The 27,263-nt window shown below is 37.7% G+C and overlaps 2 protein-coding genes across 19 annotated transcripts in view; one reads left to right on the top strand and one right to left on the bottom strand.

The window, feature by feature from the left end:
• ST7L (suppression of tumorigenicity 7 like) overlaps nt 1–13,024 on the bottom strand; it is an 89,785-nt gene extending 76,761 nt beyond the window's left edge. For 9 of the 18 annotated variants that reach the window (XM_070607951.1, XM_070607957.1, XM_070607948.1 and 6 more), the window contains exons 1-3: nt 11,662–11,869; nt 9,794–9,876; nt 7,013–7,175 (exon numbers count right to left, since the gene is read on the bottom strand). In XM_070607951.1, the coding sequence (XP_070464052.1) occupies nt 7,013–7,175; nt 9,794–9,876; nt 11,662–11,869 (454 nt within the window). Of the gene's footprint in view, nt 1–7,012; nt 7,176–9,793; nt 9,877–11,382; nt 11,553–11,661; nt 11,870–11,949; nt 12,224–12,635 lie in introns of those variants that run through there. The other 9 variants (XM_070607949.1, XM_070607945.1, XM_070607944.1 and 6 more) reach the window with 4 other exon arrangements.
• The window catches only part of CAPZA1 (capping actin protein of muscle Z-line subunit alpha 1), a 45,512-nt gene continuing 30,700 nt past the window's right edge, over nt 12,452–27,263 (top strand). The window contains exon 1 of the mRNA XM_008532953.2: nt 12,452–12,609. Coding sequence (XP_008531175.1) covers nt 12,571–12,609 — 39 coding nt within the window. The 5' untranslated portion in view covers nt 12,452–12,570. The remainder of the gene's footprint in view (nt 12,610–27,263) is intronic.

Raw genomic sequence — 27,263 nt, 5'->3', positions numbered from 1 at the left:
AATTAAATCTAGTGATTCTCTTATTTCTGTGTCCAGAGCATATGGTTCATAATTCAATTACAGCACTTACCATCTTACAATCTGATTATCTGTTTGGTTTTCAGTTTCTCCCTTTGAAATATGAGTCCTTAAAACTTTGATCATTTTTGTATTCCTGGAACCTAGCACAGGATTTGGAACTAGCTTGTTTAACTGAATTAAATGCAGCACGAGAGTTAGTCATGTAAACCACCACTAATCTGTGTGATAAGTGCTATAGTAGAGATACACTGATCCGAGAGGAAAAAAGGAAGTGATTATTTTTTTTATTGAGGTCATAATAGTTTATAACATTGTGAAATTTCAGTTGTACATTCTTATTTGTCAGTCATCTATAAATATGCTCCCTCACCCCTTTTGCCCACTCCTCAACCCCTTTCCCCTCTAGTAACCACTAAACTGTTCTCTTTGTCCGTGTGTGAATCTTTCACACATGAGTGAAATCATATGGTGTTTGTCTTTCTCTGTCTGGCTCATTTCACTCAAGGTTCATCCACGTTGTTGCAAATGGGACGATTTTGTCTTTTTTTATGGCTGAGGAGTATTCCATATTTCATATTCCATATATATATATATAATATCACATCTTCATTACCCACTCATCAGTCAATGGGCACTTGGGTTGCTTCCACTTCCTGGCTATAGTGAATAATGCTGCAAAGAACATAGGGATGCATGAGTCTCTTTGAATTGCTGATTTCAAGTTCTTTGGATAAATACCTAGTAGTGGGATAGCTGGATTATATCATATTTCTATTTTTAATTTATTGAGAAATCTCCATACCGTTTTCCATAGCAGCTTCCCAGTTTGTATTCCCACCAGCAGTGTCTGAGGATTCCCTTTTCTCCACATCCTCTCCAACATTTCTTATTTTTTGTCTTGGTGATATAGCCATTCTAACAGGTGTAAAACACTATCTTAGTGTAGTTTTAATTTGCATTTCCCCGATGATTAACGATGTTAAACATCTTTTCAAGTGCCTATTGGCCATCTGTATATCTTCTTTGGAAAAACGTCTGTTCATATCCTCTGTCCATTTTTTGATCAGGTTGTATTTTTGTTCAGTTGTGTGAGCTCATTATATATTTTGGAGATTAACCCCTTGTCAGATACATGATTTGCAAATATTTTCTCCCAGTTGGTGGGTTGTCTTTTCATTTTGTTCCTGGTTTCCTTTGCCTTGCAGAGACTCTTTAGTCTGATGAAGTCCCACTTGTTTATTTTTTCTTTTGTTTCCCTTGTCCAAGTAGACACGGTATCCAAAAAGATCCTTCTAAGAGCAATGCCAAAGAGTGTATTACCTATATTTTCTTCTAGGAGTTTTATGGTTTCAGGTCTTTCCTTCAAGTCTTTGATCCATTTTGAGTTAATTTTTGTGTATGGTGAAAGATAATGGTCTACTTTCATTCTTTTGCATGTGGCTGTCCAGTTTTCCCAACACCATTTACTGAAGAGACTTTCCTTTATTGCATGTTCTTAGCTCCTTTGTCCAAGATTAGCTGCCTGTAGATGTGTAGTTTTATTTCTGGGCTTTCAATTCTGTTCCATTGATCTGTTTTTGTACCAGTACCATGCTGTTTTTGATTACTATACTTTTGTAGTATATTTTGAAGTCAGGGATTGTGATGCCTCCAGCTTTGGTCTTTTTGCTCAAGATTGCTTTAGCAGAGCCAGCCCTGTGGTGGCTGAGTGGTTAACTTTGCAGACTCTGCTTCGGCAGCCCAGGGTTTTGCCGGTTCGGATCCTTGGTGCAGACATGGCATCACTTGTCAGGCCAAGCTGAGGTGGTGTCCCACATGCCACAACTAGAAGGACCCATAACTAAAATATACAACTATGTACTGGGGTAATTTGGGGAAAAAAGCAGGAAAAGAAAGGGGGCCGGCCCGGTAGCACAGCGGTTAAGTTCACACATTCCACTTTGGCAGCCTGGGGTTCACCAGTTTGGATCCCGGGTGCAGACATGGCACCATTTGGCACTCCATGTGGTGGTACGTGTCCCACATATAAAGTAGAGGAAGATGGGCACGGATGTTAGCTCAGGGCCAGTCTTCCTCAGCAAAAAGAGGAGGATTGGCAGATGTTAGCTCAGGGCTGATCATCCCCCCCACAAAAAAAAAAAGAAAAGAAAAGAAAGGAAGATTGGCAACAGTTGCCAGCTAAGGTGCTAATCTTTAAAAAAAAAAAAAAAAAATTGCTTTAGCTATTCAGGGTCTCTTGTTGCCCCATATGAATTTTAGGATTCTTTGTCCTGTTTCCATGAAGAATTCAATGGGATTCGGATTGGGATTGCATTAAATCTGCAGGTTATTTTAGGTAGTATGGACATTTTAACTATATTTATTCTTCCAATTCATGTGCACGGAATATCTTTCAATTTCTTTATGTCATCATCGATTTCTTTCAATAATGTCTTATAGTTTTCATTGCATAGGTCTTTCTCCTCCTTGGTTAAATTTATTCCTAGATATTTTTGTTGTTGTTGCCACTATAAATGGAGTTTTATTCTTGAGTTCTCTGTTAGTTATTTAGAATATAGAAATGCAACTGATTTTTGTAAGTTGATTTTGTACCCTGCAGCTTTGCTGTAATTGTGGATTATTTCTAATAGTTTTCCAATGGATTCTATAGGGTTTTCTATATATAAAATCATGCCATCTGCAAACAGCGAGAGTTTCACTTCTTCATTGCCTATTTGGGCTCCTGTCATTTCTTTTTCTTGCCTAACTGCTCTGGCCAAAACCTCCAGTACTATGTTGAATAAGAGTGGTAGGAGTGGGCACCCTTGTCTTGTTCCTGTTCTCAGAGGGATGGCTTTTAGTTTTCCACTGTTCAGTATGACATTGGCTGTGGGTTTGTCATATATGGCCTTTATTATGTTCAGGTGCTTTGCTTCTATACCCATTTTATTGAGAGTTTTTATCATAAATGGATATTGGATCCTGTCAAATGCCTTCTCTACATCTACTGAGATACTCATGTGGTTTTTATTCCTCATTTTGTTAACGTGGTATATCACATTGATTGTTTTGCAGATGTTGAACCATCCTTGTGTCCCTGATATAAATCCCACTTGATCACGGTGTATGATCTTTTTGATGTATTGCTGTATTCGGTTTGCCAATATTTTGTTGAGGATTTTTGCATCTATGTTCATCAGCAATATTGGCCTGTAATTTTCGCTCTTTGTGTTTTCCTTGTCTGGCTTTGGTATCAGGGATGTTGGCCTCGTAGAATGTATTAGGAAGTATTCTGCCTTCCTCAATTTTTTGGAATAGTTTGGGAAGGATAGGTATTAAATCTTCTTTGAATGTTTGGTAGAATTCTCCAGAGAAGCAATCTGGTCCCGGGCTTTTATTTTGGGGGAAGTTTTTGATTACTGTTTCAATCTCTTTACTTGTCATTGGTCTATTCAGACTCTCTAATTCTTCTTGGTTCAGTTTTGGGAGGCGTATGAGTCTAAGAATTTAGAAAAGTGATTAATTTTGCTCTGGGAAATGAGGGAAGGCTTTAGAAAGGAGGTGGTATTTGAACTAACATTGAATCACTGTAAAAGATGAGCAGAAGGTTGCCAGATAAGCAGAGGAAGTATCATAAAATCACAGAGCATAGCTTTAAAGTAAATATTAGAATTTTGAAAAACCTGTATCTGCTACAGCAAGCCTGGCAATTTCCCAATACTTGAAGGCTTTTCTGTGAGATTGGTGGTGATATTAACAAATGTGATTCTTAAAAATTATACAATAAAATATGTCAACATTTGGAAGATAGGCATAACTCATTGAATAAGTATTTTCTAAATGATCAATGCACGATGGTATAAAATTATGTAAGACTTGTTCAAAACGTAAGATATACCAATGGATTTTAAGGTAACAGAGCATGAAAAATTCATTGGTATAGCTTCAGATGCCACATGGCAACTAAACTTTAAGAAAGTACCTCTTAGTGAGTTTTGGTATACTGTCAAAAAAGAATATCCATAATTTTCTGAAAAGGTTATTAAAATATCCTCCCTTTTCCAACTACATATCTGTCTGAGACCAGATTTTCTTCATATACTTCAACCAAAACAACATATCACAAAAGACAATGCAGAAGTAGATATCAAAATAAGCTGTCTTCTATTAAGTTAGACATTAAAGAGATTTAAACAAATGTAAAACATTGTTTTGGAAAGTACAATTATTTTTTGTAATAGCTCAGGCTGCCATAACAAAATACCATAGACTGGGTGGCTTAAACAACAGAGATTTATTTTCTCACAGTTCTGAGAGCTGAGAGTCTAAAATCAGGGTGCCAACATGATCAGGTCCTGGTGAGACCTCTCTTCTTGACTGACAGATGACTGCCTTCTCTCTGTGTCCTTACATGTCTCCTTACAGAGAGGAGAGAGAAATTGAACTCTTTCTCGTCCTCTTCTTATAAACCTACCAATCCTATCAGATTAGGACCCCACCCTAACTACCTCATTTAAGCTCAATTACCTCCTAAATGTCCTATCTCCAAATATAGTTACATAACAGGTTAGAGCTTCACCATATGAATTTTGGAGGGAACACAGTTCAGTCCGTAAAAATATGTTAACAATGGGTTTACTGTTACTTTACAAATAATTAATAAATATTTTTAAAAATTGTTTTAATTTCTAATATGGTAAATACTAAGGATATAATCAATATATATAAACACAAGCTCTTTGAGGTCCTCGATAATTTTTAAGAGTGTAAAGAATTCCTGAATCCAAAAAGTTTGAGAGCCACTTTTTTACACAGTAAGGGAAGAGGATGTACTAAAAGGAGAAGTATCAGAGGCAGAGAAACCAGTTACGATGCTAATACTATAGCAATAGTCTAGGAAGGAAATGTTGAGGGTATAGATATAGGGCAACAAATGTTGAAATAAAAGTAGGTAGGCTAGAGTTGAGATAACTTTTGAGGGGAATCAATAGAATATGATGAGGGTCAACTGTTTGGAGAAGAAGGGGAAATAAAAAAGATATAATCTGAAACAACTCAAACGTTTCTGATATGGGAATTGGGTATTGTTCACAGATTTTAGGATTGTGGAGGGAGGACTATTGAAAGAACATAATTAGTTTCGTTTTGGACAGAGTGAGTTCAGCGTGCTGAGGGCCATCAAAGGTGCAGATTTCTTTTCCTTTTCTTTCTTTTTTTTCTTTGAGGAAGATTGGCCCTGTGCTAACGTCTGTTGCTAATCTTACTCTTTTTGCTTGAGGAAGATTGTCACTGAGCTAACATCTGTGCCAGTCTTCCTCTATTCTATGAGGGATGTCACCACAGTGTGGATTGAAGAGCAGTGCTGGGTGTGCGCCCAGGATCCAAACCTGTGAACTCTGGGCCTCCGAAGCAGAGCACTCGAATTTAACCACTATACCACTGGGCCGGCCCCAGTGTGGATTTCTAGCAAAGAATTCGAAATGTGGGTCTAAAACTTAAAGAGACCTTTGTGGTAGAAATTTAAAATTAGTTCTCCCAGCATATATATCTATGGAAAATAATCTTAAGGAATGAGAAGCAGTTACCCAGGCAGAGAAAGTTGAACCAAAGGAGAACGTTGACTCACTTTAGAGGTCAATTCAAGCATCTCTTCTGTGAAATGTTGTGGCCCTCCTTCCAAGAATAACTGACTACTCTCTCTTTTCTGTCACCACAGTATCTTCAATATACTCTATAAAAGTATCTTCCATATCTTTTGCCATCATTTATATGTCTGTATCCTCTACCAAGCTGGAATGTTTTTAAGGTTATCTTCACTTTCACACAATGGCATACTCAATCTTACAACAGGGAATAAGATTATATAATGCATTATTGTAATTATTTACATACTGGACTCTGAGCTTCTTCAGGACAGATCTATGTCATATTCATCTTAATATATCTCATCCTTAGGAGCTCTGTAATTATTTTATGAAAGGGGAGAAAGGAGAAGGGGAAAGAAAATTACCATTATTCCTTCCTGTACTTTTGAATGGCTGCCAATCCCATCTCTGCTATTCCTAATCAACACCTACTCATGCTTCAGGGCTTAGCTTTAATGGTACGTTCTCAGAGACTTTCCCTGACTACACCTAAAAAGTGCCTGCAATTGCACTCAGGTAGTATTTTTCTACTAAACTAATATAACTCTACTGGTTAGGTTTATTGAACAAATGAGATATTATGGCAATCTGTAGAATTAAGTCATTTGTATTATTACTGTATGATTATTACCTATACCAAATGAAAGGAACAATAATCCAAAAATATCACTTCTATTTGGCTTTGAAAATTTTACTTTCCCCATTGCATATCATTAACAATATTTACTTTGTATTATTGGATACATAAAGAGGAACAATCTACAATTATATTACGACAATGGAATATCATACATAAATGAGCTTTTCATGTCCTTGTAAATACATTGAGAAGAAAAAGTATTTTTCTTAACTTTGCTCTCTTGGCAGAGATGGCTAATTTTCTTTGTTCTCTCCTTCATCTAATAAAATCTCCTCATTATTAGCTGGGCATATATACACTGAGAAGATGATTACAATTTCTAGCCTCCCTCAGATAATTCTACCCATTTGACAAAAGTCTGACCAGTAGGAAGTTAAGTTGAAATAGTATGTAACATTCTGGGAAGTGTTCTTGACTACGGTGGGGTGGAGTCAGGGAAAGGCTGTCTTCTCCTGGCCTATTCTCCTTCCTGATGATTGAAATGTGGATATGATGGCTAATGTCAAAGCAATTGTCTCGGACCACAAGGAAAAACTGCATTTGGAGATGGCACGCTAACAAAATAGGAGTCTGGGTTTCTGAAGATCATTGCTCTCCATATCAGCCATGGATTATCTATATTTACATGAAAGACAAAGAAATTTCTCTATGTTGCTGTGTGTTTTCTATCTCCCATAGCCACAGTCTTAACTATATAGCTCTGAAAACATATTAGATAAGTAGTCACCTGACAAGTTATGTCTGCTGGTTTCACTTTCTCTGTTGCTGGAAGGAGAACCTGGCTCTGAAATGCTGGTTTCTGTTCCTCCCATTAGCGGTCGCAAATGGCTTATAGATACTTGCTCAATAAAAGATGTGCCATGTTTATGGAAGTACCACCATTCAAATATCTATGACAAACAAAAAAACATCCTTCATTCATAAAGGAACTGATCAGCAGAAAAATGAGCTCAAATCAAAACATTCTCTCAAGATGTTCCTGTTTAATTCAGCATTTTAAATGTGCTCTCTTTTAAAAAAATAATCAAACACAAGATTCCCCAATAACACATGCCAAGCAAAAGTGGATTTTTTTTTATAGCTTTGTCATGAAATTTAGACAAGCCCAGGCAAAACTAGAAGAAATACATCTGTAAATAAAGCATTAAAAAATAAGAAGCGTTTAATCTACAAATAATTTAACTGTCATGTTACATTGTCATTTTATTCTATTTGTAATATAATTAAAAGAAAAACAATTTAGGGACATCTAATGTGGTGGATAAAGCACTAGATTAGGGTTAGAATGCCCACATTTAACTCCCAATTCAGCCACGTCAGCCATGTGCTTTGGGCAAATCACTTAACCTCTAACCTCTCAGAGCCTCAACGTCCTATTTATTAAATATGATTAACAAGAATTATAAGTGCCTTTTGAACAATAAAGTACTACTCCAGTATTCAGCAGTATTATTAACGTAGGTTAAGTGCCAGGTTGATGCCCAAATTGAACTATTGAAAAATCAGGCTATTCACTTCTTTCTATCTCCATGGTTTATCATTGTTATAAACAGAAGCTCTCTGTGCTGAGTTAGCAGAAGGTTTCAGATCTGGACACTCCAGCCTTCTCAACTCCCTTTGCCTGGCTCATTTGGGTTTTAGCTTAAAAGACACATCCTCATGGAAATTTTCCTGATTCCACAGAACAGAAAGCTGTATTATGCACTCCTACTGGATCTTGTGTTTTCCTTTCAGAGTAATCTTTTCACTTGTAATAATTAGTTAGACAATTGGCTTTGTTGCTATTCTTTAAGCTTCCAAGCATACTACCCCATCAGGTAGATGTAACACAAGCAGTACAGCTAGCTTCCTCATTTCAGGCGGTAAAATAAATTATAAACAGAATAACCATTGCTAATAAAACTTAATATCACAAGGGTAATGACATAGTTTAACCTTTGAAATGTTACTTGAATTTCCTAATTTTTGTAAATTTAAAATTCTGGTTTAAAAAGAATAACAGCAAATTTTTAAAGCTGCTTTATGTATTATATATGTAAGCTATATGTTATATATATATAATATATATGTAAGTTTCCCCTCTCTTATAAATGAAGAAATTAAGACTCAGAGAATTTATGTGACTTGCCCAAAGTTATCGGCTAGTAAGTGGCAGAGTCAAGACTCAAAACTCTATTTTCTGGTTCCAAGGTCAATGCCTTTTCCACTACATCAGCTGTTTAAAGACAGTTTATTCAGACATTTACATGCTATTGAATAAATACACTAAAATATGCTTAATTATGAGTGGGCTTTATAAATCAATAAATTTTGAAGCTTATATTTATACATAATTTTCATCCTGAATTCCTCAATCATTTTTTTTAAGTCAAAATAAAAATCCCTTTCTTGTCTAGCATTTCACTTCAACAAAATGGTCAAGTGTTAGTCTCTACAAAAAATTTTAAAAACCAAAACACTCCAATACAAATGCCATTATTTCCACTACAGTTGGAGAGCACCACCTAGAGATGAGAAAAAAGTACAGAAAAATTCATTGGTCATGCATGCCATAATACTTCCTAAGATTTTTAGCTGAGGCAGTATTTTTACAAAGTTTATACTAAGAAACACTAGTTCCTAGGGATGTTAATAGAGATTATAAAATTAAAAAAATTTTTTTTAATTAAAAATGATAGTTTAGTCAAATAAAACAAGGAAAAGCTGAATTAAAGTTAAACAGATTTCTTTATTGTGGGACTTCTCAGAATAACAATGGCCAAAATTAATTAAGTGTTCACTCTGAGCTAGCTACCATGTTGCTGCAAGCTTTTACACGCATTATCACATTCAGTCTTCATAAATCCTATGAAGTTGATACTATTATTATCCCCAGTTTACAGATGAATAAATTAGGGTTTAGAAAAGTTAACTTGCTCAAAGTCATGCAACTAAAGTGATGGTTGGCCTGGCTTCAAAACCCTGTTCTTAAACACTCCAGAGAAGATAATTGGCAGCCTATAGGCTAAATTCAAGACAGAGATAAATTTTTAGTCCACCCAATGTTGCCAAGTATTGGGAGATTTTATATAAAAACTTGTATAATAAGGTTCTTTGGAAATAATTTAAAGAATTGGAAGATCTGGTAATACTGGTCTGAAGTCTATACGGCAACAATTAGCTTTAGTCCCTTTTAGAAGGAGCATGCGCTGTCCAGATTACCCAGTCCTCAAAGTAAAAGGAATTTAATTCTTACACTGCCCATTTCACTCATTTTTGTTACCCAGCTGGGCCCTGCAGGTATTTAGTTCACAACCTACCTCCCAGCCTCTGCCCCCTATACAATAGTCTTTTATATGCAAATGAATACTGCCAATCTCTAAAAGTGGAGAGGAAGATGCAGTGTTTTTCCAAATGCTGAACACATTTTGAGAAAACTGATTATAAGTATTTATAATTACTGCAACCATATAAAGAGATTTGATCTTTAGATAAATACCAAAGCATGAAAGCAGTGGAAACTACTTACAAATATTAGTCCTGATATCAAAGAAGATGTCCCTGTAAGTGCCACATAGAATTTGGGTGTCAATGAATTTAAAAATACTGTCACTGCCAAAAGGAAAAAAAAAATTAGTTTAAAAAAATGCAAATTCAAAGTACTCAAATTACACATACGCCAGGTACCTTTATGAGTAGAGGAACACAACTGGTATTAATACCTAGTATGAGATTCACTTGAGAAAGCTGTAATTTTTTTAAAAGCTATTCTAAATTCCCACTGTATCATATCTTAAAAATGCCTTCACACATGTAAGGGTAGAATTTTACACTGTTGATCTGTTAGACAGTTATGTCATTTTGATAATTTAGCTTACTTTTGAGAATAAAACTAAGAACTCATAAATCATAATTTAGACAAGAAGCTTTGCAGATCTATAAGGATAAGCTAAATAAACATCCTGTTACAAAGAAGGTTTAAAACCACTCCCTAATGATTTTGGTGAGATACAAACAAGTGTTTCAAATTAGAGGGCAGCAAACAATGTATGTGCGAGGTATGTCAGCTAGAGAGGCAAAATAGCCCAAAGACAACAGCAACAAACTGAGAGCTCCCTGGGCCTGACTGACTGAAAGCCTGGACCAGATTCGTCAGTTCTAATAATTGTCTGATAAATACTTTGGGTTTTAGAAAGAAATAAAAATCTATAATAGTCAACTACTCTCATCTAAATGGTGTATTTAGATAATGTAGAGAAATAAATGATAAACCCAATTAATAACATTTCACTGAGCATACAAACCACTAGTAAGCACTTCATTAACCTGTTACAGAATTAGCTCTTTCAGTCTAGGAAGGCCAATTTATTTAGCCTGTTTTAGTGTGTTAGTCATCTCCAAATTTACACAGTACCTATGCGCTAAAAAGTCCAAAATATTTCAGAACATTATCTCACAGTCTTTCATGTAATCTCAAAGAATACAAAAGCAGATATTTGCCCTTTTCTTGCTACGGAAAAATAAACCATAGTACCGATAGTTCACAATCATCACACAACAGAAATACTTCCATCTTGTTCTAAGGTTGCCGCTCAGAACTTGAGTTGAAATATTCTAACGACAGGGCGAGAGGCCCTGGCTCTCATCCACTTAGTCTCGGCTGCGCCTAAGGGACAATATTTGCAGAATCCACGAGGATCATCACTTCTTACACATCTTTCTATCTTCAGGCTACATAGCAAGCTCTCTATAAATGTTGAAAGAAAGAACTAAGGAAAGAACCTCTGCTGTTCGTGTCTTTCTTTCTCTTTACTTCCTGCACTGTTCTATTTTATTACTCAAGATAAAGCCTAAAGCAAAGAACAGACAAAAATATCATGAAAACGGTTTCTCGACAGAACTATTTTAAAACATGAGAATAGTTGGCTAAGATCAAGGCATTTTGTTTCTTTTAGATCTTTGAATTACAGAAGCGCTCCTCTTTGTCGTCTGGGTGCGGGTACTCTCAGCTGAGCGGCGGGAGACTCAAAGAACGGTTTTTAAGGGATCCTACCAACGGTAGGGGGTGTATATAAATTCTGCATCCAACTCTGAAATTGCTCTCATCTGTCCTACCACCTGATGCTTGCAGTTTCTCAGGTGGCTCTTCCTCGGGCAAACGCGGACAGAAGAGAGAGGGCGGATCTTAGCTCTAGGGAGGAGCCGGCAGCGGCAGCTCAGGTTTGACAATCAGCTGCGGGGTTGCGGCCCAAGAGGCAAGAACCCACTTGGTCGCGGACCACCAACTCATTCTCCGACGCCCTCCAGTGACTACTGAGGATCTCTGCCCTTTGGCCTTTGCCCCCGGCACCTCTCCTGGCCCCGCCGCCCATCCCCGGGGAAGTCTGGGCCTCTCACCCGCTGCCAAATTCTCACACAGCCTCAGCGGGACCCTCAGAGCGTAAAGCAGCCCCAGCCCCGCCACGAACCACAGCGAGGCCCCAGTCCCCGCCAGCCCGGCCCGCAGCCGCTCCCTCCAGCCCGGCGGCGGGCTCAGGCCGGGAGCAGGTGCAAGAGGCGAGGCCGCCGCAGCCGCGGCTTCACCCAAGCCGTCACCGTCCGCCATCTTGCCGCTCCCTCAGACGCCGGCAGCTGGGAGGGGAGGGCAGGAAACCGGGAGTCGGGAATCCTGGGATAGTGGCGGACCTGAAGTCGGCCTCTGAAGGCTGAGCGTTCCAGGGAACGGGGAACCGAGAGGATTTGGAAGGTGGAGGAGCGCGCTAGGACGGGGGCTACCCACTCCTTCGAAGGGCGGGAAGGGGCGGGTAGCGGCACCTATTCCGGAGGAAATGGACCGAGATGTGAACCCGGAATGAAGTGTTTTTGCTTCCCTACGAGTGAGGGTCATTCCTGGGGTTGGAAAAGCCGCCGATCGTTCCAGGGGCCGAACAGCCCTTAGCCCTTTGGACTCGGCTGCCATGGAGATCACTGGCACTGGGAAAACCTATAGGAGTAGCAACTGCTATTTGGTCGGATGGAGCTCATGCGCCAAGAACAGTGAAAACCCGCTCCCAGCGTCCAATAGATGAATGCGGAAATAAATGTAACTCATTGAGAAAGATACTAGACTTAAAATCATTTAAGGCAAAGCCGACTTCCTGAGGCGTGGACGCCCAAAGCCAGCACCCCCGCCCGTAACTGACATGGCGCGCTCTCGGTCGGCGTTTCCGGGCGGGTCCTTCCAACGGCCCCTGCGGTGATTCCATCACTCGGCTTCCTTCCCGGCTTGCCTCGCGCCGGGGCCGGGCTGGGCCAGAGCAGCCCAAGATGGCCGACTTCGAGGATCGGGTGTCGGATGAGGAGAAGGTAAGGGGTCCGCCTCTCTCTCCTACCTGGTCACGCGACAGGGAACAGGGGCCCGGCCCGGCTGCGGTGGGAACCCTGGCAGCATCCCCAGGAGAAAGCAGCTTCCTAGCCCGTGTTGGTATACGCTCTCCGCAGTCGGGACGCTTCCCTCTTGAGGGGCTTTACTTTGCCTCACGGTGGCTCCAGTTCCCCGTTCCTCAACTCTCTTTTCCTCTGGGGCCTGAGGCACAATCCAGTGGCCTTTCTACAAGAGAGGAGACTTTCCCTTTTTAATCCTAACTGGACTCTCTTCTGTAATTAAGAGGGGGCCATGGTGATGTCGCGACGTATCAGGAAGCAGTTATTTTACCCGCCTTTAGCTGTTGGGGCTCACCCCATCCCCCATTTTTTGATATGATTGAGGCTAGTTTAGGGCGAGTCACTTCCTGGTCAGGGTGGCCTCTTAACTTCCCTTTTGCTCCTCCTTCCTCAGGAAGTGATTTTGCTGTCACGACTCCTCGACAGGGAAAGGTCCCCATGTGTTGTCTGCCTCTCCACACATCCATCTCTTTTGTCACATGCTATCGGCTGAACTAATTCACAGTAATAAACGTGTAAGCCCCAGGACATTTGCTTCAGAATTTGAACACCACTCTTTTCCCTGTAGGCACCCCCTTGATTGATTGTATGTACAGACGGCCCTGCGGTGCCTCCGTCCACTGCGTCTTACATCCTATCCTCTTTACGATAATTTTTGAAAAACAGTTTTCGATGTCTTGTTAACAAATCAAGAATAGCCAACGGATTTTCTTTTAAAACTCCAGAAAGCCTTTATATAGCACATAAACCTCATGTTAACACTTTCAAGTCTAGACAAAGCATTGTGCCTTCTTTGATGCGCCACTGTGGTGTCTGATTATAGTTGAATTTGCCAGTGTGTAATTTGTATCCTTATTTCTTAAAAAGTGTCTTAAATACAAAAGTGTATTCTCCTTTAGATGCAGTAATTTTTTTTTCTGGCGACTGCACACTTAACAGTTTGTCAGGCTTTTCGGTAAATAGGTGATTTTAGGATCTGTAGAAATTAGAATGATTTCACTAGATGACTCGTTAGAGGACAAGAATTATGCCTTTTGTTTCCACAGTGGTTGTTACAAAATGTGCACCCTGGAGTGCTCTGTATCTGAGCTGTTTCTTTTTTTAATAAAAGAGGTGGAGGTGTCAGGGGGCTGTTTATGATCCATGAGTCCTCTGTACCAGATAATTTGATACATCATACCTAAATATGGCATGCCATTTTGAAATGCTGAAGAATGTGCTAAACACTCACAAGCCATTGAACAACATTTCAGCATTAGATTTTCTCTTCCTTGGAAATTCTCATAGATGTATAAGATTTAGGGGGAAAAAAGGCATCTTACATGTGAACTTATGCTGGAGAGAAAACTATAATAAAATGCTTATTATAAGGCAAATAGTTTTGATTCAGATGAACTTAAGTTACAGTGAAGACTGTGGGATAACAAAACATTTGTTAGCTCAGCTGATGGTCCACTTATTTTAAGCAAAAATATTGTTACAACACTAATTCACTAATGATTTAAATAACAATAAACTTAGAAGTTTATTGTGCCCAAGCGATACATTACCAGTGCTGTTGGGTTTTTGACTTTGACATGAGGTTAGAATGCCTTTTCTTTAAACTTCGGAAAATATGTTATATTTCAAAGTGCAAATTAAGATGTCTTTGGATCTTAACAGTGTTTAAATTAATAACTTAATAGTCTTGATTTTATAACAGCAGATCTGTGACCAGGTTCCTCTTGTCTCTCAGCCTGCTTCTTTTGTTAATTTTAATAATGACATAGCAGGCAAATCATAATTAGTAAGGTAAATCGACTGCAAGAAAATATTGGTGAATCTCATATTCAGTAAACAGTTTTTAGGTTAACCACATTGTCTTCATTAGTGTGGATAATTAAGAATATCTGATACAGTAAAAATCTTGTAGGATAAATACATGTGATTTGAGATTACGGAAATTTTGTTGGATCCTTATTCCCAGACAGAGATGAAACCCATCTCTCTCTCTGTTGTGAATCTCTAAGTAAAAAGAAAGGGCTTTGACTTGTAAGATTACTTCAGTTCTCCTTCAACTTCTTACCTACTCTGCCTCCTTTTCCTCCAGGCTCCTGATTCCTTTTAACTGAATTCAAGAATTGAGAAAGTAGTCTTCCAACAAGATTTCTTGATGTGAATATTTTAGCATTCATAAGCAATGTGACCCTTAAATGAGATTCTTGTCCTATAAAACTTTCACAACCAAGACACTAATACAAGGTATTTTAAGCCTTAGTTTCTATTGATTCTTCCTTGAGGGAACTCTAGTTTCCTTTTTTTCTCTCTTTTTAGCTAAGACTCAAACTGCATTTGATTTATTTATTTTTTTAAGGTGTCTCTGTCATGATTCTGAATATAGTTTAGTACTCCTTTTTATCTTTGTAACATTTTCTGAAAGCAGTGAACCCAGAGTTGAATTTGGTGTGATGGTCTTTGATTTCCTTGCAAGTATTTCTGTAAAAGCTGGTAAGATCAACCATGCTCATAACTAACTGCTGAAGTTTTTATCACTTTATAAAGAGGAAGTTGGGTTTGTTAACTTCTGCATTGTTACCTGAAATGGTCATGATGAACTGCCTAAATAAAACAGGAAGTTGAAAGTGTGATAACTTGCAGAAATAAATGCTTTTAGCCTTATCCTCGAGTTCGGTTTCTGAGAATGAGCTCTACTCCTCTAGGTACTTTGACTCCTCAGTTACTTGGTTGGAAATACTTAACAAGACCAAAATGACAGGATACCATAATTAGGAAATTTGAAATATGAGACGAACTGCTTGTTTGGGTTCTTTGCACCTTGTGTTTCCTTTATTTCATGATTCAGCGTTTTTTTTTTTTTTTTAAGATTTTATTTTTCCTTTTTCTGCCCAAAGCCCCCCGGTACATAGTTGTATATTTTAGTTCTGGGTCCTTCTGGTTGTGGTATGTGGGACACTGCCTCAACGTGGCCTGATGAGTGGTGCCACGTCCACGCCCAGGATTCCACCCAGCGAAACCCTGGGCTGCCGAAGCAGAGCACAAACCCAACCACTTGGCCATGGGGCCAGCCCCTCAGCATTTTTAAAACATAAATGCAGAGAGAATTTTAGGGCTGAAAAAAAGTATAATTAGCATATTTTTCCCTTCAGCCTAACTAGTAGAATATTTATGTACTACTTCAAAAATACCGTAAATGAGAAATGGATCTGTATGCTTTAAGTTTAGACAATGATGTATGTCATGTTTAAGGCACTTTTTGAGAAACAGGTTTATCAAAATTAGTTAGGAGAGATGTGGAAAATAATTGTAAATAGATGTAGAAATTTGAGGGTTCTGTTAGAGTTCATGAAAAATATTTATACTTTAAAACTGGATTTCCTTGATTATATATTACTTCCTTAATTTAGAATGACGTAAACTCTAAAGCTTGTTTGCCATGGGGGTATTTTCTAACAAGTCTTCGATTGGTATCAATACTGCCATTCGTTTATCTTCCCTTCTTTTTAATTAGCTTTGCCAAGTAGTATTCATATAATCTGTTACAATATCCTTGGAAGGAGCCTAAAGCCTAAGCAGGTGCGAACTCAGATGCCAATCTTTGGTTAAGAGTGTAGGTTTATTATCATTTCTTCTAGAACATCTAGCTATTTTATTAAGACCAGCCTTAATGCTAAGCAAAACAGTGTAATTTGTTAGAAAATTCAGAGCCCAGGTTGGTCTGATTCAGAAGCTATGCTTTTTTTATTACAGTTTTTTTCATGTAACCATGAATGAAAAAAATAGAGTAGAGGCATCTATTTGATGAATTATAAATGAGGTATTGTGATGTAGTGGGAGAGAGTGATTCTGAGTGTCAGGAGATTTGGCCTCTCCTTACTGTGCTTTTAGTCACCAGTATGATTTTGGAAAAATCTCTTACCTCTGTGGCCCTCAGTTTTCTTCTAAAATGGGGAGGTAAGGGGAATTGGATCAAAAAAAAAAGTTTAATGTACTTTTTTGAACTTTAGTAAAAAAAAAAAAAACAGCAAAAAACCTCTGTTTTAAAAATTGAAACATTAAAATGTTCCAGGAGTTGCTGTCATTGTCTGCTTTTACACATTTGTTCTGATAACAAAACTGAATTCCTTGCTAACTGAAACCATGTCTTTTTATCTAGTGCCTAGCATAGCACCAGGTATACATAGTGTAGGCACAACCTATTGTGTGAAAGAGAGCAATCAGTCACAGCTTTATTCTTTCTCCTATTTCCCCAGCTCGTGCTCCCTCATCCCCCCAATTATTTCAGTAATCTCTAGGTATTTCTTGTGTTCAGGAATGTGTCCACACTCTGAGTGGCTCTGTGGGCATCCATCGTGCTTGAGCATTTGCTGCCGTTACTGGTGCTCTGTTGTACCACTGCTGGGAACATTCTACCCACCCTGGAAGCATCTTCCTAGGAAATCTCATAAAGCTGCAAAGCCTTATACTTACCAGAATGACTGTGTATATATACTCCGAGCCTTGCAAAACCTTTTATGAAAGTATTTACTTCATCTACGGAAAGTCTTCTCCTTTAAAGCTCAGAAAAATGCACACTATAGGATCAGGTATCGTTTGCTCTTTTGTCTCGTCAGTGCACACACTTATCTTCTTGCAAAAAAAAAAAAAGTTAAAAGTCCTTATATGGATCAGCTTCTGAAAATAAAAATCCTGAATAGGGGAAATTAGTCATGATACTGAAGACAGTTTGACTACTTGGGGATTTCTGAACTAGGTGATAATTTTCATATACGCTTACTGTCATTTTCCCTTCTCCCTTTATCAGAACCTCCTGCTAACCTCTGCATTTCTGTTCATCCCACCGTCTTGCTCTTTTAGTCACACAGGCTCACAACGTTGGCATCATGTTTTTCGCCCTTAGCCTCTCATCTTGTGTTCGATTAGTATTCCGGTCCTGTAAATTCTTCCTTCCTGTCATTAGATTCTGTTCCTCCAGTTCCATTTCTTTTTTTAAAAAATTGTTTTAGGTATATAGGAACCATAATCACATGCTTAAAATTAAAATGATAGGAAAGGACATGAGTAAAAAGTCCCCTTCCACCCCTGTTTTCCAGCCACCCAGTTCCCTTGAGAGGCAGCCAATATTACCAGTTTCTTTTGTATCTTTTCTGTTCTATGAATGTACAAACAGGTAGACTTTTCACTTAACAATATGTCTAACCTATCCACATTCCTTCTACCATTGTCTTTATTCAGGACCTTTTCTTACGCTTGAATTATTTTTTTAACAGCATTAATTGTTCTCTTTGCCTCCAGCCTCTCCTTTCTTTGCACATTTTCACTAATTTCCCACAGTTCCTTCACAGTACTAAATTTTGAGTGGTTTATAAAATTTATCTTTACTATAACTGCACATACATATTGTTAAGGCAGTGTCTATGAGATGGAATGTTTGGTTGAATGGATCATATGATGCATTGTAGGTCACAGTATAACTTATAAATAAGAAGACAGCATAGTGCCAAACTACACCAAAGAAAGGTTGTGGGTGTATTGGAACATGAGAGAACTTTGCCTTGTGAATTCTTGGTTTTGCATCTAGGTAACACCTAAGTACTTGTTATGTACAAGATACTTTATGTATTAACATGTATTCATCTCAAAACATCCCCACAGGATAGATACTTATGTCATCTCCATTTTACAGTTGAGTGAACAGGCATATTTGAGGTTAAAAAAATATGGCCAAGTGTCCAGAACTAGTATTAGTAGAGCAGATACAATGCTGACAGTCTACTTCCAGACCTGTGCTCCTACCCACTTTGATTCCTTTGAGGAGATGGTAGGTAGTGAGTTAAGATAGCAAACAATTTTACTGAAATAATGGCACAGCCCTAAAGAGCAGTCAAGTTTAATGACATAGTAACATGGATGCTTCTGTAGACACTGAAACATTGATGTTCTCTGGTCGTGACTGCATTATAATTACTGCTAAATTAACTGAGTGCTCTTTTGAGCTTCTTTACTTCAAGTGTGCTACTAAGAATTCTAGTATTTAAAATGTTATAAACTCAAGGTGTTGCGAAACATGACTTGAGTTTAAAGATCATGAAAGTCCTCATGACAAGGGCAAGGACACTGTCTGTCTTCTTGGGAACCTTAGGGTATGACAGTACCTTAGAATGTTACTGCCTACAGTAAAATCACCTGTGTTTCTTTCAAAAGCAGATTTCTGGGTTCTGTACTAGACCAACTGAATCAGAATTTGGGGGGACCAGTGCTCAGGAATCTATTTTTATTGTTAATAAGCTTCCCAATAATTATCGTGCAGCTTGAGAATCACTATCTAAATCTTATTCCTCTGCCTGTTAAGCTCAGAAGCTTGATTCATCAGGATATTTAGACCAGATCTCTCAGGGACAAACTCACATTAGGTAGCCTGATGAAACTAATGTAGAAAAGGAGAATAACAACTAATTTAATAAATACAGAAAGGATAAGATTCTTTTTCAGGTAGGTCAGGCACATGGGAAATCAAATTATAATCTTTTCGCAGTTTAAATGTAGAGTCAGAACCAGGGAAGTTAACCATGCAGTCTAACGTTATCATGGCATTTTCCTCCATAGTAGGGATATATACCCAATACCAAAACCACATCAGGTCTTTGGGTAGGGCACCCTCTAACTTTTAACAGCAGTGGACATCCTTTCTCTAGGCAGATTTTACAGGACTGAAAGGAAGCCCTTATGTATCAAAAATTTGCATATGACAGCTTCTCCTGCAGTCTTTCCCTTCTTGGTTAATGACATCTTCATTCTTTAGTTGCTCAGGCCAAAAAATTTAGTGTCGTCTTTGATTCCTGTTTCTCTCACAATCTGCTTATGGTCCATTAGCAAATCCTGTAGGCTCTGCCTTCAGAATTTACCCAGAATTTGACTGTTTCTCACCACATCCTTATTCCAAGCACTCTGAAAGAAGCCACTGTGATTTCCCACCCAGATTATCATATTAGCCTTCTCTCTGGTCTTCCTCCTGCTGTTGCCTCCCTACCAGCAGTCTGTCCTCAGCACAGCACCCAGAGTGATCTGGTTAAAAAATGTAAGTCGTAACAATGTCATTCCTGTGCTCAGAATCCTCTAGTGGCTTCCCATCTTCTTCAGAATAAAAGTTCTTGCCCTGCCTACAAGTCCCTACATGATCTATGATTTTACCTCTTTAACACTTACTTCTCTGACTTCATCTCCTACCTCTTCTTCCCTGGTCCTCTCTGAGCCACACACTCTCACTTAAAGCATCTTTGCATTTCCTCTGTTCTCTGGAGTTCTCTTCCTTCTATATCCCTCACTTCCTGCAGATATTTAATTAGAAGTCGCCTTCTCAGTGAGGCCTTCTCTGGTCACCCTATTCAATTCCAAAGCCTAACATTTCATAACCTCTTTCCCTGCTTTATTTTTTACTCCTTAGCATTTATTACTAGCTAGCATACCGTGTAGTTTAATTTTTAATCTTATCTATTGTCTCTTTACCCACTAGAGTGTAAGTTCCACTAGGACCATATACTATTCAATCACTATAGCCTAAAATAGCACCTGACACATAGTAGGCCTTCAGATATTTGTTGAATGAATGAGTGAATGATTCTTGGTTTGATAGCATCTGTCTTGATTTCCTAGTTAACTCTTAGAGAACAGACTGATTTCCAGGTTTTATGAAGCCATGTTGATGGCTCCATTACTTCTGTAATACTAACATTAATTTTTATTAATGGAGCTTCCCACTCAGAAAGCGTCAGCAGTTCTCCATTACCTGTAGAGTAAAACCAGACTTGATATTAGCATAACTACTGCCATCTGACTCATCTTATCTTACTCTGCCCTTCTCTTTTATTATCTCCAAATAAATCTTCTAACTGGTCGGCTTAGAAAAGGCTGTTTTTTCCCCACCTTTTTTTCATTCTTTCCATCTCCTCATTTGTAATGCCCTCCCTCTTTTCCCCCCTACTGTCTAAAGCACTTGGTAGAGTCCAGTTTAGATCCCACCTTCCCCTTCCTTGTAGCTGGCTTTCACCAACCCAACCCATATCCGTCTCCTTCCTCTTAAGTTCTATGATATATATTATATTATTTGTACTACTGATTTGGCAGTTTTGCTGCTTTAAATTATAGTCATTTTTAAATAATTGACACATCTTTACTGAGGGCTATTATTTGTATAAATTGTTTTGCTATCAGTGGTAATGTATACAAAGATTTGAAAAGACAAGATGCTGCCTGTATGCTTGTCTTACGTTATTTGTGTCCATCGTATTGATTTGCACTTAATATCAGCTTCAGGTAGGGGTTCTCAGCCTTGGCAGCACATTGGAATCATCTGAGGAAGCATTTAAAAATCCTGATGCCCAAGCCCTATCCCAGATCTGTTACATCAGAATCTCTGTGGGTGGAACCCAGGCATCAGTAATTTTAAAGGTCCCTAGGTGGTTCTAGTATATAGCTGACATTCAGAACTGCAGGCTTAAGGCAAAAAGGCTTTGTTGGAATTTGTTGGCTTACTTCTTTCACTATTCTCCTTTTTGTCTTTATCTTTAGTACTCAGTGCCTGGGACCCAATAATGTATTTTTTGTTTTGTTTTGAATGAATGAACAAATTGGTAAATACAAAGATCTGAACTTTTAGAGAAGATATGTTACTCAAAATTCAGTAACATCTAGGCATTTGCTTAGAGAAAGAAAGTTAAGTATCTGCTATGTCTAAGTTCGTCTCGTGTTAGTTACCTCATTGGATTCTTAAAACAGTCCTAGATGCAAACAGGTATTTTACTCACAAATGAAGAAACTAAGACCCAAGCAATTAAGTGCTAAACCTGGCATCTGAAACCAGTTCTGACTCCCAATGATTTTGAAGAAAAAATAAAATTGGTAAAAAGATACACCTTTAAGTTAGAATACCATAACATGTCAGATATGCACCAGAGCTTAAAAGCAAAATACTTGTTTCCCACTGCTCTGTTTCTATCCGGCATGGGCTCTCACTGCTGAACTCTACCCTTTTGAACTTGGCATTTGCATCATTGCTCTCTGGCACCTGAATCTAACGGTGTTTGGTGTGGATTTTCCCCTAATTTCTTAATTTGGTCCTATTTCCAAAACAATACTCATTGTATGTGGCCACTTGAAACCCTTTACCTGTCTGCCCAGTCACCTAAGGTAGGAGATGAGAGTTTGTGTATTTTAACACATTCAATCTCCTAAGCAGTAAGTTGCTTATATGATCTTTTCATTCATTTTTATCTTCTTTTCTAACTCATTAAAACATTGTATCTCAGATTTTTTTACTTCTGTGTTCTTCATCTAGACATTTAGGCAGATCCTCTAATTAAACCAAGTGAGGTCCTTTCCCTCCTTCCATATGTATAGAAATGCTATTTTTCGTTTAAGATAAGACAACTTTTTTAATCTTCACTGAGATTGAGCCAGTACTTAAAATTTTTCTGTTTAATAGTTGATGACTTAAGGCTTACCACTTACTTTGAACTTCTAAATGAACACTTAAAATGTATACTTAGAAATCTTTTTATCAGCATTTTGTATGTCTTATATTAAGAGAGTCCAGAATGAGAACTAAGGAAGGATTTTCTTTTAACTTGGTTCATAGAGAAGTTGTAAATTAAAAGGGAATGGTTGGGAGAGATAACTAGAAAATAAAATGGGAGCTGTTTTTTTTGGTTCTTTTTTGTATGTTGTAAATTTTATGCTTAAGTATGTTGTTTTTGTATACCATTATACCAAATCGCAAAAAATACACTGATGAAAGAAAGAAAAAACTTTTCTCTGTTAAAGAAAAAACTTTTCTGACACTTGTTAAAACGATAAGAAGACTTTATTCAGTACTTTTGCTTTAGAGGAGAGAGAAGAGTTCAGCTCCAAATAAAGGAGACCTCTGGGGATTTTTAGCCAGTAAGCAGAGTGAGGGGTCAGTAGATGAAAAACTACTCAGAGGAGACATCAAGGGTAGAGAGATTCTTGCTAAACTGACCTAACGGGATTCTTGCTAAAGGTAGATTGAGGACTTATACATCAAAGGTGGGAGATGAGGAACTTGATTAGTTATCAAGGGTAATCAGATATCAAGAGTAGGGAAATTCTCGCTAAACTTGACAGGGTCCTTAAGACTGGGCTAGGCAGGCTGTAGACAGGATGGAACCAAGAACAAAGCCTAGTTGAGAAGAGGACTCGGAGGAGCCTGACTAAAGTTTGGTTGAGGAGAGAGTCTTTGGCACTCTGTGTGTGTTAATTAGTTTCATAAATCTTCGAGCAATATTCCTTAAGCGTTGGTAGAATTTTTAAAAATGAAATTGCTCTCCTTAAAACAAACTTGCCGGGGCTGGCCTGGTAGCGCAGCAGTTAAGTTTGCACGTTCCGCTTCTCGGCAGCCCAGGGTTCGCCGGTTTGGATCCCAGGTGTGGACATGGCACCGCTTGGCAAAAGCCGTGCTGTGGCAGGCATCTGACATATAAAATAGAGAAAGATGGGCATGGATGTTAGCTCAGGACTAGTCTTCCTCAGCAAAAAGAGGGGGATTGGCAACAGTTAGCTCAGGGCTAATCTTCCTAAAAAAATAAATTAAAAAAACCTGCCTGCCTTCCCTACCTATTTGTCTGTATTTGACAAAACTTGTAATTGGTTATAATAGAGAAAAGGGTTTCTAAGAACTATTTAAAATGGCTTTTTTCCCCTAAAAGATTGGCACCTGAGCTAACAACTGTTGCCAATCTTTTTTTTTTTTCCTGCTTTATCTCCCCAAATCCCTGCCCCCCCACCCCCTCCCATACGTAGTTGTATATCTTAGTTGCAGGTCCTTCTAGTTGTGGTATTAAAATGGCTTTTAAAAGAGTAAACATAAAGCAAATTATTTGAAAGTGTCACCATGTATTTTTCATAATGTTGATCCTAATTTGAGACATATTTTTATGCTTTTTAAGCCTTAGCCCTTATTGATAATAATGTTAAATCAAAATAAACTATATACATCTAAAGTTTTGTTTCTAAGTGCATTCTGAGTCTTTATAGTGTCTCCAAGTTTAAACTGGGAAAGTAATATTTAGCTTATTTGAAATTTAAAAAAACATAAGTAACAGTAAATTTTATTTAGTGAAACCGGTATGCCGTTTGGTCCTGGAGATCATTGAGAATATATTTTTTTCCAGAATTACAGCCCCAAAATAAATTCTCACTAGCCTCTGAGAACCTCAGCCAACACGGGTTTTGCTTATTTGATAAAGACACTGAAACTGGAATTCTAGAGCTAGTTTGATACTGAAATATATGCATCTCAGCAGCTTGGAACTTACACCTATTAAATCTTTGCCCCAGACAATTTATTGTTGGTATACTGAAAACCTTAGAACCAGACTGAAAACAATGAACCATGTTGAAGCAACGTGTGTTTTTTAAAAAGTTATTTTCTTTCCTCTTTTCAGAATAATGTCCTAGAGGGAGAGGGATGAATAAGCAGAGCACAGAGGATTCTTAGAGCAGTGAAGACACTCTATGTTACTATAATGGTAGATACATGTCATACGTTTTTCCAAATCCATAGAAATGTACAATACAAAGAGTGAACCTTGATGTAAACTGTAGGCTTTGGGTGATAATGATGTGTCAGTGTGGGTTCATAGATTGTAATAAATATACTACTTTGGTGAGGATGTTAATCATGTGGGAGGCTATGCACATGGGGGTCCAGGGAGTGTATGGGAAATGATTGTATGTTCCTCTCAATTTTGCTGTGAACCTAAAACTGCTCTTAAAGAAAATAAAGTCTTAAAATAAAAAATAATAATATCCTAAATATCTTCAAATAGAAAAAACTCCCTTAGGAAATAGTGTTGAATTCTATGCAAATAGAACTTAACTTTCTCACCAGGATAAGAATAAGGTATAGCTCTTTCAGGAGGAGAAACGCAACTATTTATCCTTGAATACTTCTGGAATGATGTAGAATAAAAATAAGTAAAATAAGTATTTACAAAAGTACAATTTATTACTATTCCTTTTTGAAGTTTAACCTAGTTGAAAACATAAGTAAACTTTGAAAGATGTGTTTAAAGGGAAGTGGAGCAGAGACATTTTGGAAAACTTTGTTTTGGTCAGCAAAAAAGTTGCTGCTCTTTATGCTTACTGGTAAAGATTGTAATGATGGAGAATATAAGGTAGTTAGGACCCAAAGAATTTCTGGAAAAGAATTATTTTCTCAGTAATTTGAAGACTTTGTTCAGTTTAATAATTTAAAGCAGCAGTTGTCTTTCTGTGACCAGTTAATGGTAGCTGACGTGTATTAAGCCTGCCTATTATATTTTAAATATTCTGCTAAAGACTTGACATATATTATCTTATTTAATCTATTCAAAACAATTCTAAGAAGTAGATACTATCCCTCTTTAGGGAGAGGATGTGATTCAAAGAGATTAAGAGGCTGAAATTCAAATCCAGGTCAGTCCAACTCTAGAACCTATATCTTTCCATTTTGCCATAGTACCTCATAATCTTAAAAACTAAGAACACTTCCTTAGTGTCACTTTATTTAAGAGATTTTGTAAATATTTGCTAATTGCCTGTCATGTGCCATTTACTTTGCTAGACCCTGTGTAGTACAGAAAAGGAAAGCAAGGCATTTTACCCAAAGAAAACTTGATAGTCTTTGGGGACAGAATGGTATCTATAGAACTAATTATCAACAGCAGTTATATTTCAGGTGCTGTGATAAATGTTCAAAGTATGGTAGGAGGACAGTAGATTCTTGAAACTCTTAAGTACTGGGGAATAGTTCTTGGAAAGAAAGGAGAAACCAACCTTAAAAGATAGGAGGGATTTAATCCTTGTTTAGATAGACTAAGATTTAGGTGAGGAGAGAGGCACAACTTTCGAGGACAGTGCAAGTCAAGGCTCAGAAGCAGTCTTTTATGCACTCAGAAACTAATGGGGGAGGTAAAGATTTTTGTAGACACCCAAGAAACATGCTGGCAGACATTTGACTCCTGAAGTATACAAAATTTGAGGAGTATAAACTGACCTGGGCCTTGCTGATAAAGTGGAATGTGGATATTATCTAGTGAAAGATTTCTTCCTTGCCTGTCTAGAATACCCACCTGATATTGACAAAGAGCTACAGTTGTTAAATATACTCAATTTGGAATACTTTTGTATGTGATTGTCAAGGAAATCATTTCAGAAGCTAGTTATGAATAGATATAACATTGAAATGTGTGGAGTCTGTTAGTAAAAGATTATTTAGTGAGCTGAAAACTTGAGCTTTATAAATTTTGTAGATTTCTTTTTCTAATTCGTTTTCTAAAGTTTCTTACTAAAATCTGGTATGTGAAAATTAACAAAATTAAATAGTTTCTGGGGAGCAGTGGGATATATTACTTTCTCAGTTTGATTTTTAAACTTTCATTACAGGTATTAGTAATGTAAAAATGAAATTCTGAATCTTGCAAAGATGGGATATTTTTGTTTCCCCTTTTGGAGAGGTGAGAGAAGGAGAACGGGAAGAAACTGAAATATAGGAAAACTTCTCTTTCATTGATACTTACAGATTTTAAATTCCCTTTTTTAGGTTGGTTAGAAACATAATACAATGCATTCCATGAAATTAACATTATTGGAATATTTAAATATATGAAGGAGTGGAATTATGTATAAGGCTTGAGCTACTCTCCCTTTAAAATGTACATGGAGAGTCTGGCCCAGTGGCATAGTGATTATGTTTGCATGCTCAGCTTCTGCAGCTCGGAGTTCAAAGGTTTGGATCCCAGGCATGGACCTACACACCACTCATCAAGCCATGCTGTGAAGGTGTCCCACATATAAAATAGAGGAGGATTGGCATGGATGTTCGCTCAGGGCCAATCTTCCTCACCAAAAAATTAATTAATTAATTAAAATATACATGGAGTTATACCCGTTAGTGCACATACTATCAGATGACTACTGTGTACAGTGAAACTGTTATTTTATGGAAAAGGGACACTTTTTTTAAAGCATCAACGAAGTTTTTTTCCAACTAAAATCTCCCTATCAGTTGTTCTCAGTTAGGCAGGAGATGACATGCCTCACCTCTGTGGGGTATACCTGCTTTCAACTTTCTTTTCCCACTCCAATCTAGAGAATGATTGACTAAATCCCTATTATTGAGATTTCATCCATCATTTGTAATGCAGCAAAAACATTTTTGCAGTCACTAGCTGTTTAGCCATTTCTCTTTCCCCTTTTGCTTGTGCCAGTGATCTTGTTTATCTCTGTTAAATTTCATCTTATTAGTTTTGATCCAGTTTTGAAGCTGGATGATAAGATTTTGACTTTTAAAGTTATTTTTTATCTTTTTATTTATCTGTCCCAACTTGGTGGCAACTGCAGCTTTCACAAGCAAAGTTTTGACTCAATTCTTGGTTAAAAAAAATTTCTAAAAGTACAAGGCCAAGTTCATGTGACACCACAATTTTTGTTTATTTATTTATTTATTTTTTTGGTGAGGAAGATTCACCCTGAGGAAGATTAGCCCTGAGCCTGTGCCAATCTTCCTTTACTTTGTATGTGGG

Source organism: Equus przewalskii, unplaced genomic scaffold (genome assembly GCF_037783145.1).
Source record: "Equus przewalskii isolate Varuska unplaced genomic scaffold, EquPr2 ChrUn-13, whole genome shotgun sequence".
Taxonomy (NCBI): domain Eukaryota; kingdom Metazoa; phylum Chordata; class Mammalia; order Perissodactyla; family Equidae; genus Equus; species Equus przewalskii.
The sequence above is the reverse complement of the archived record's forward strand: the minus strand, read 5'-3'. Positions and strand labels throughout refer to the sequence as shown.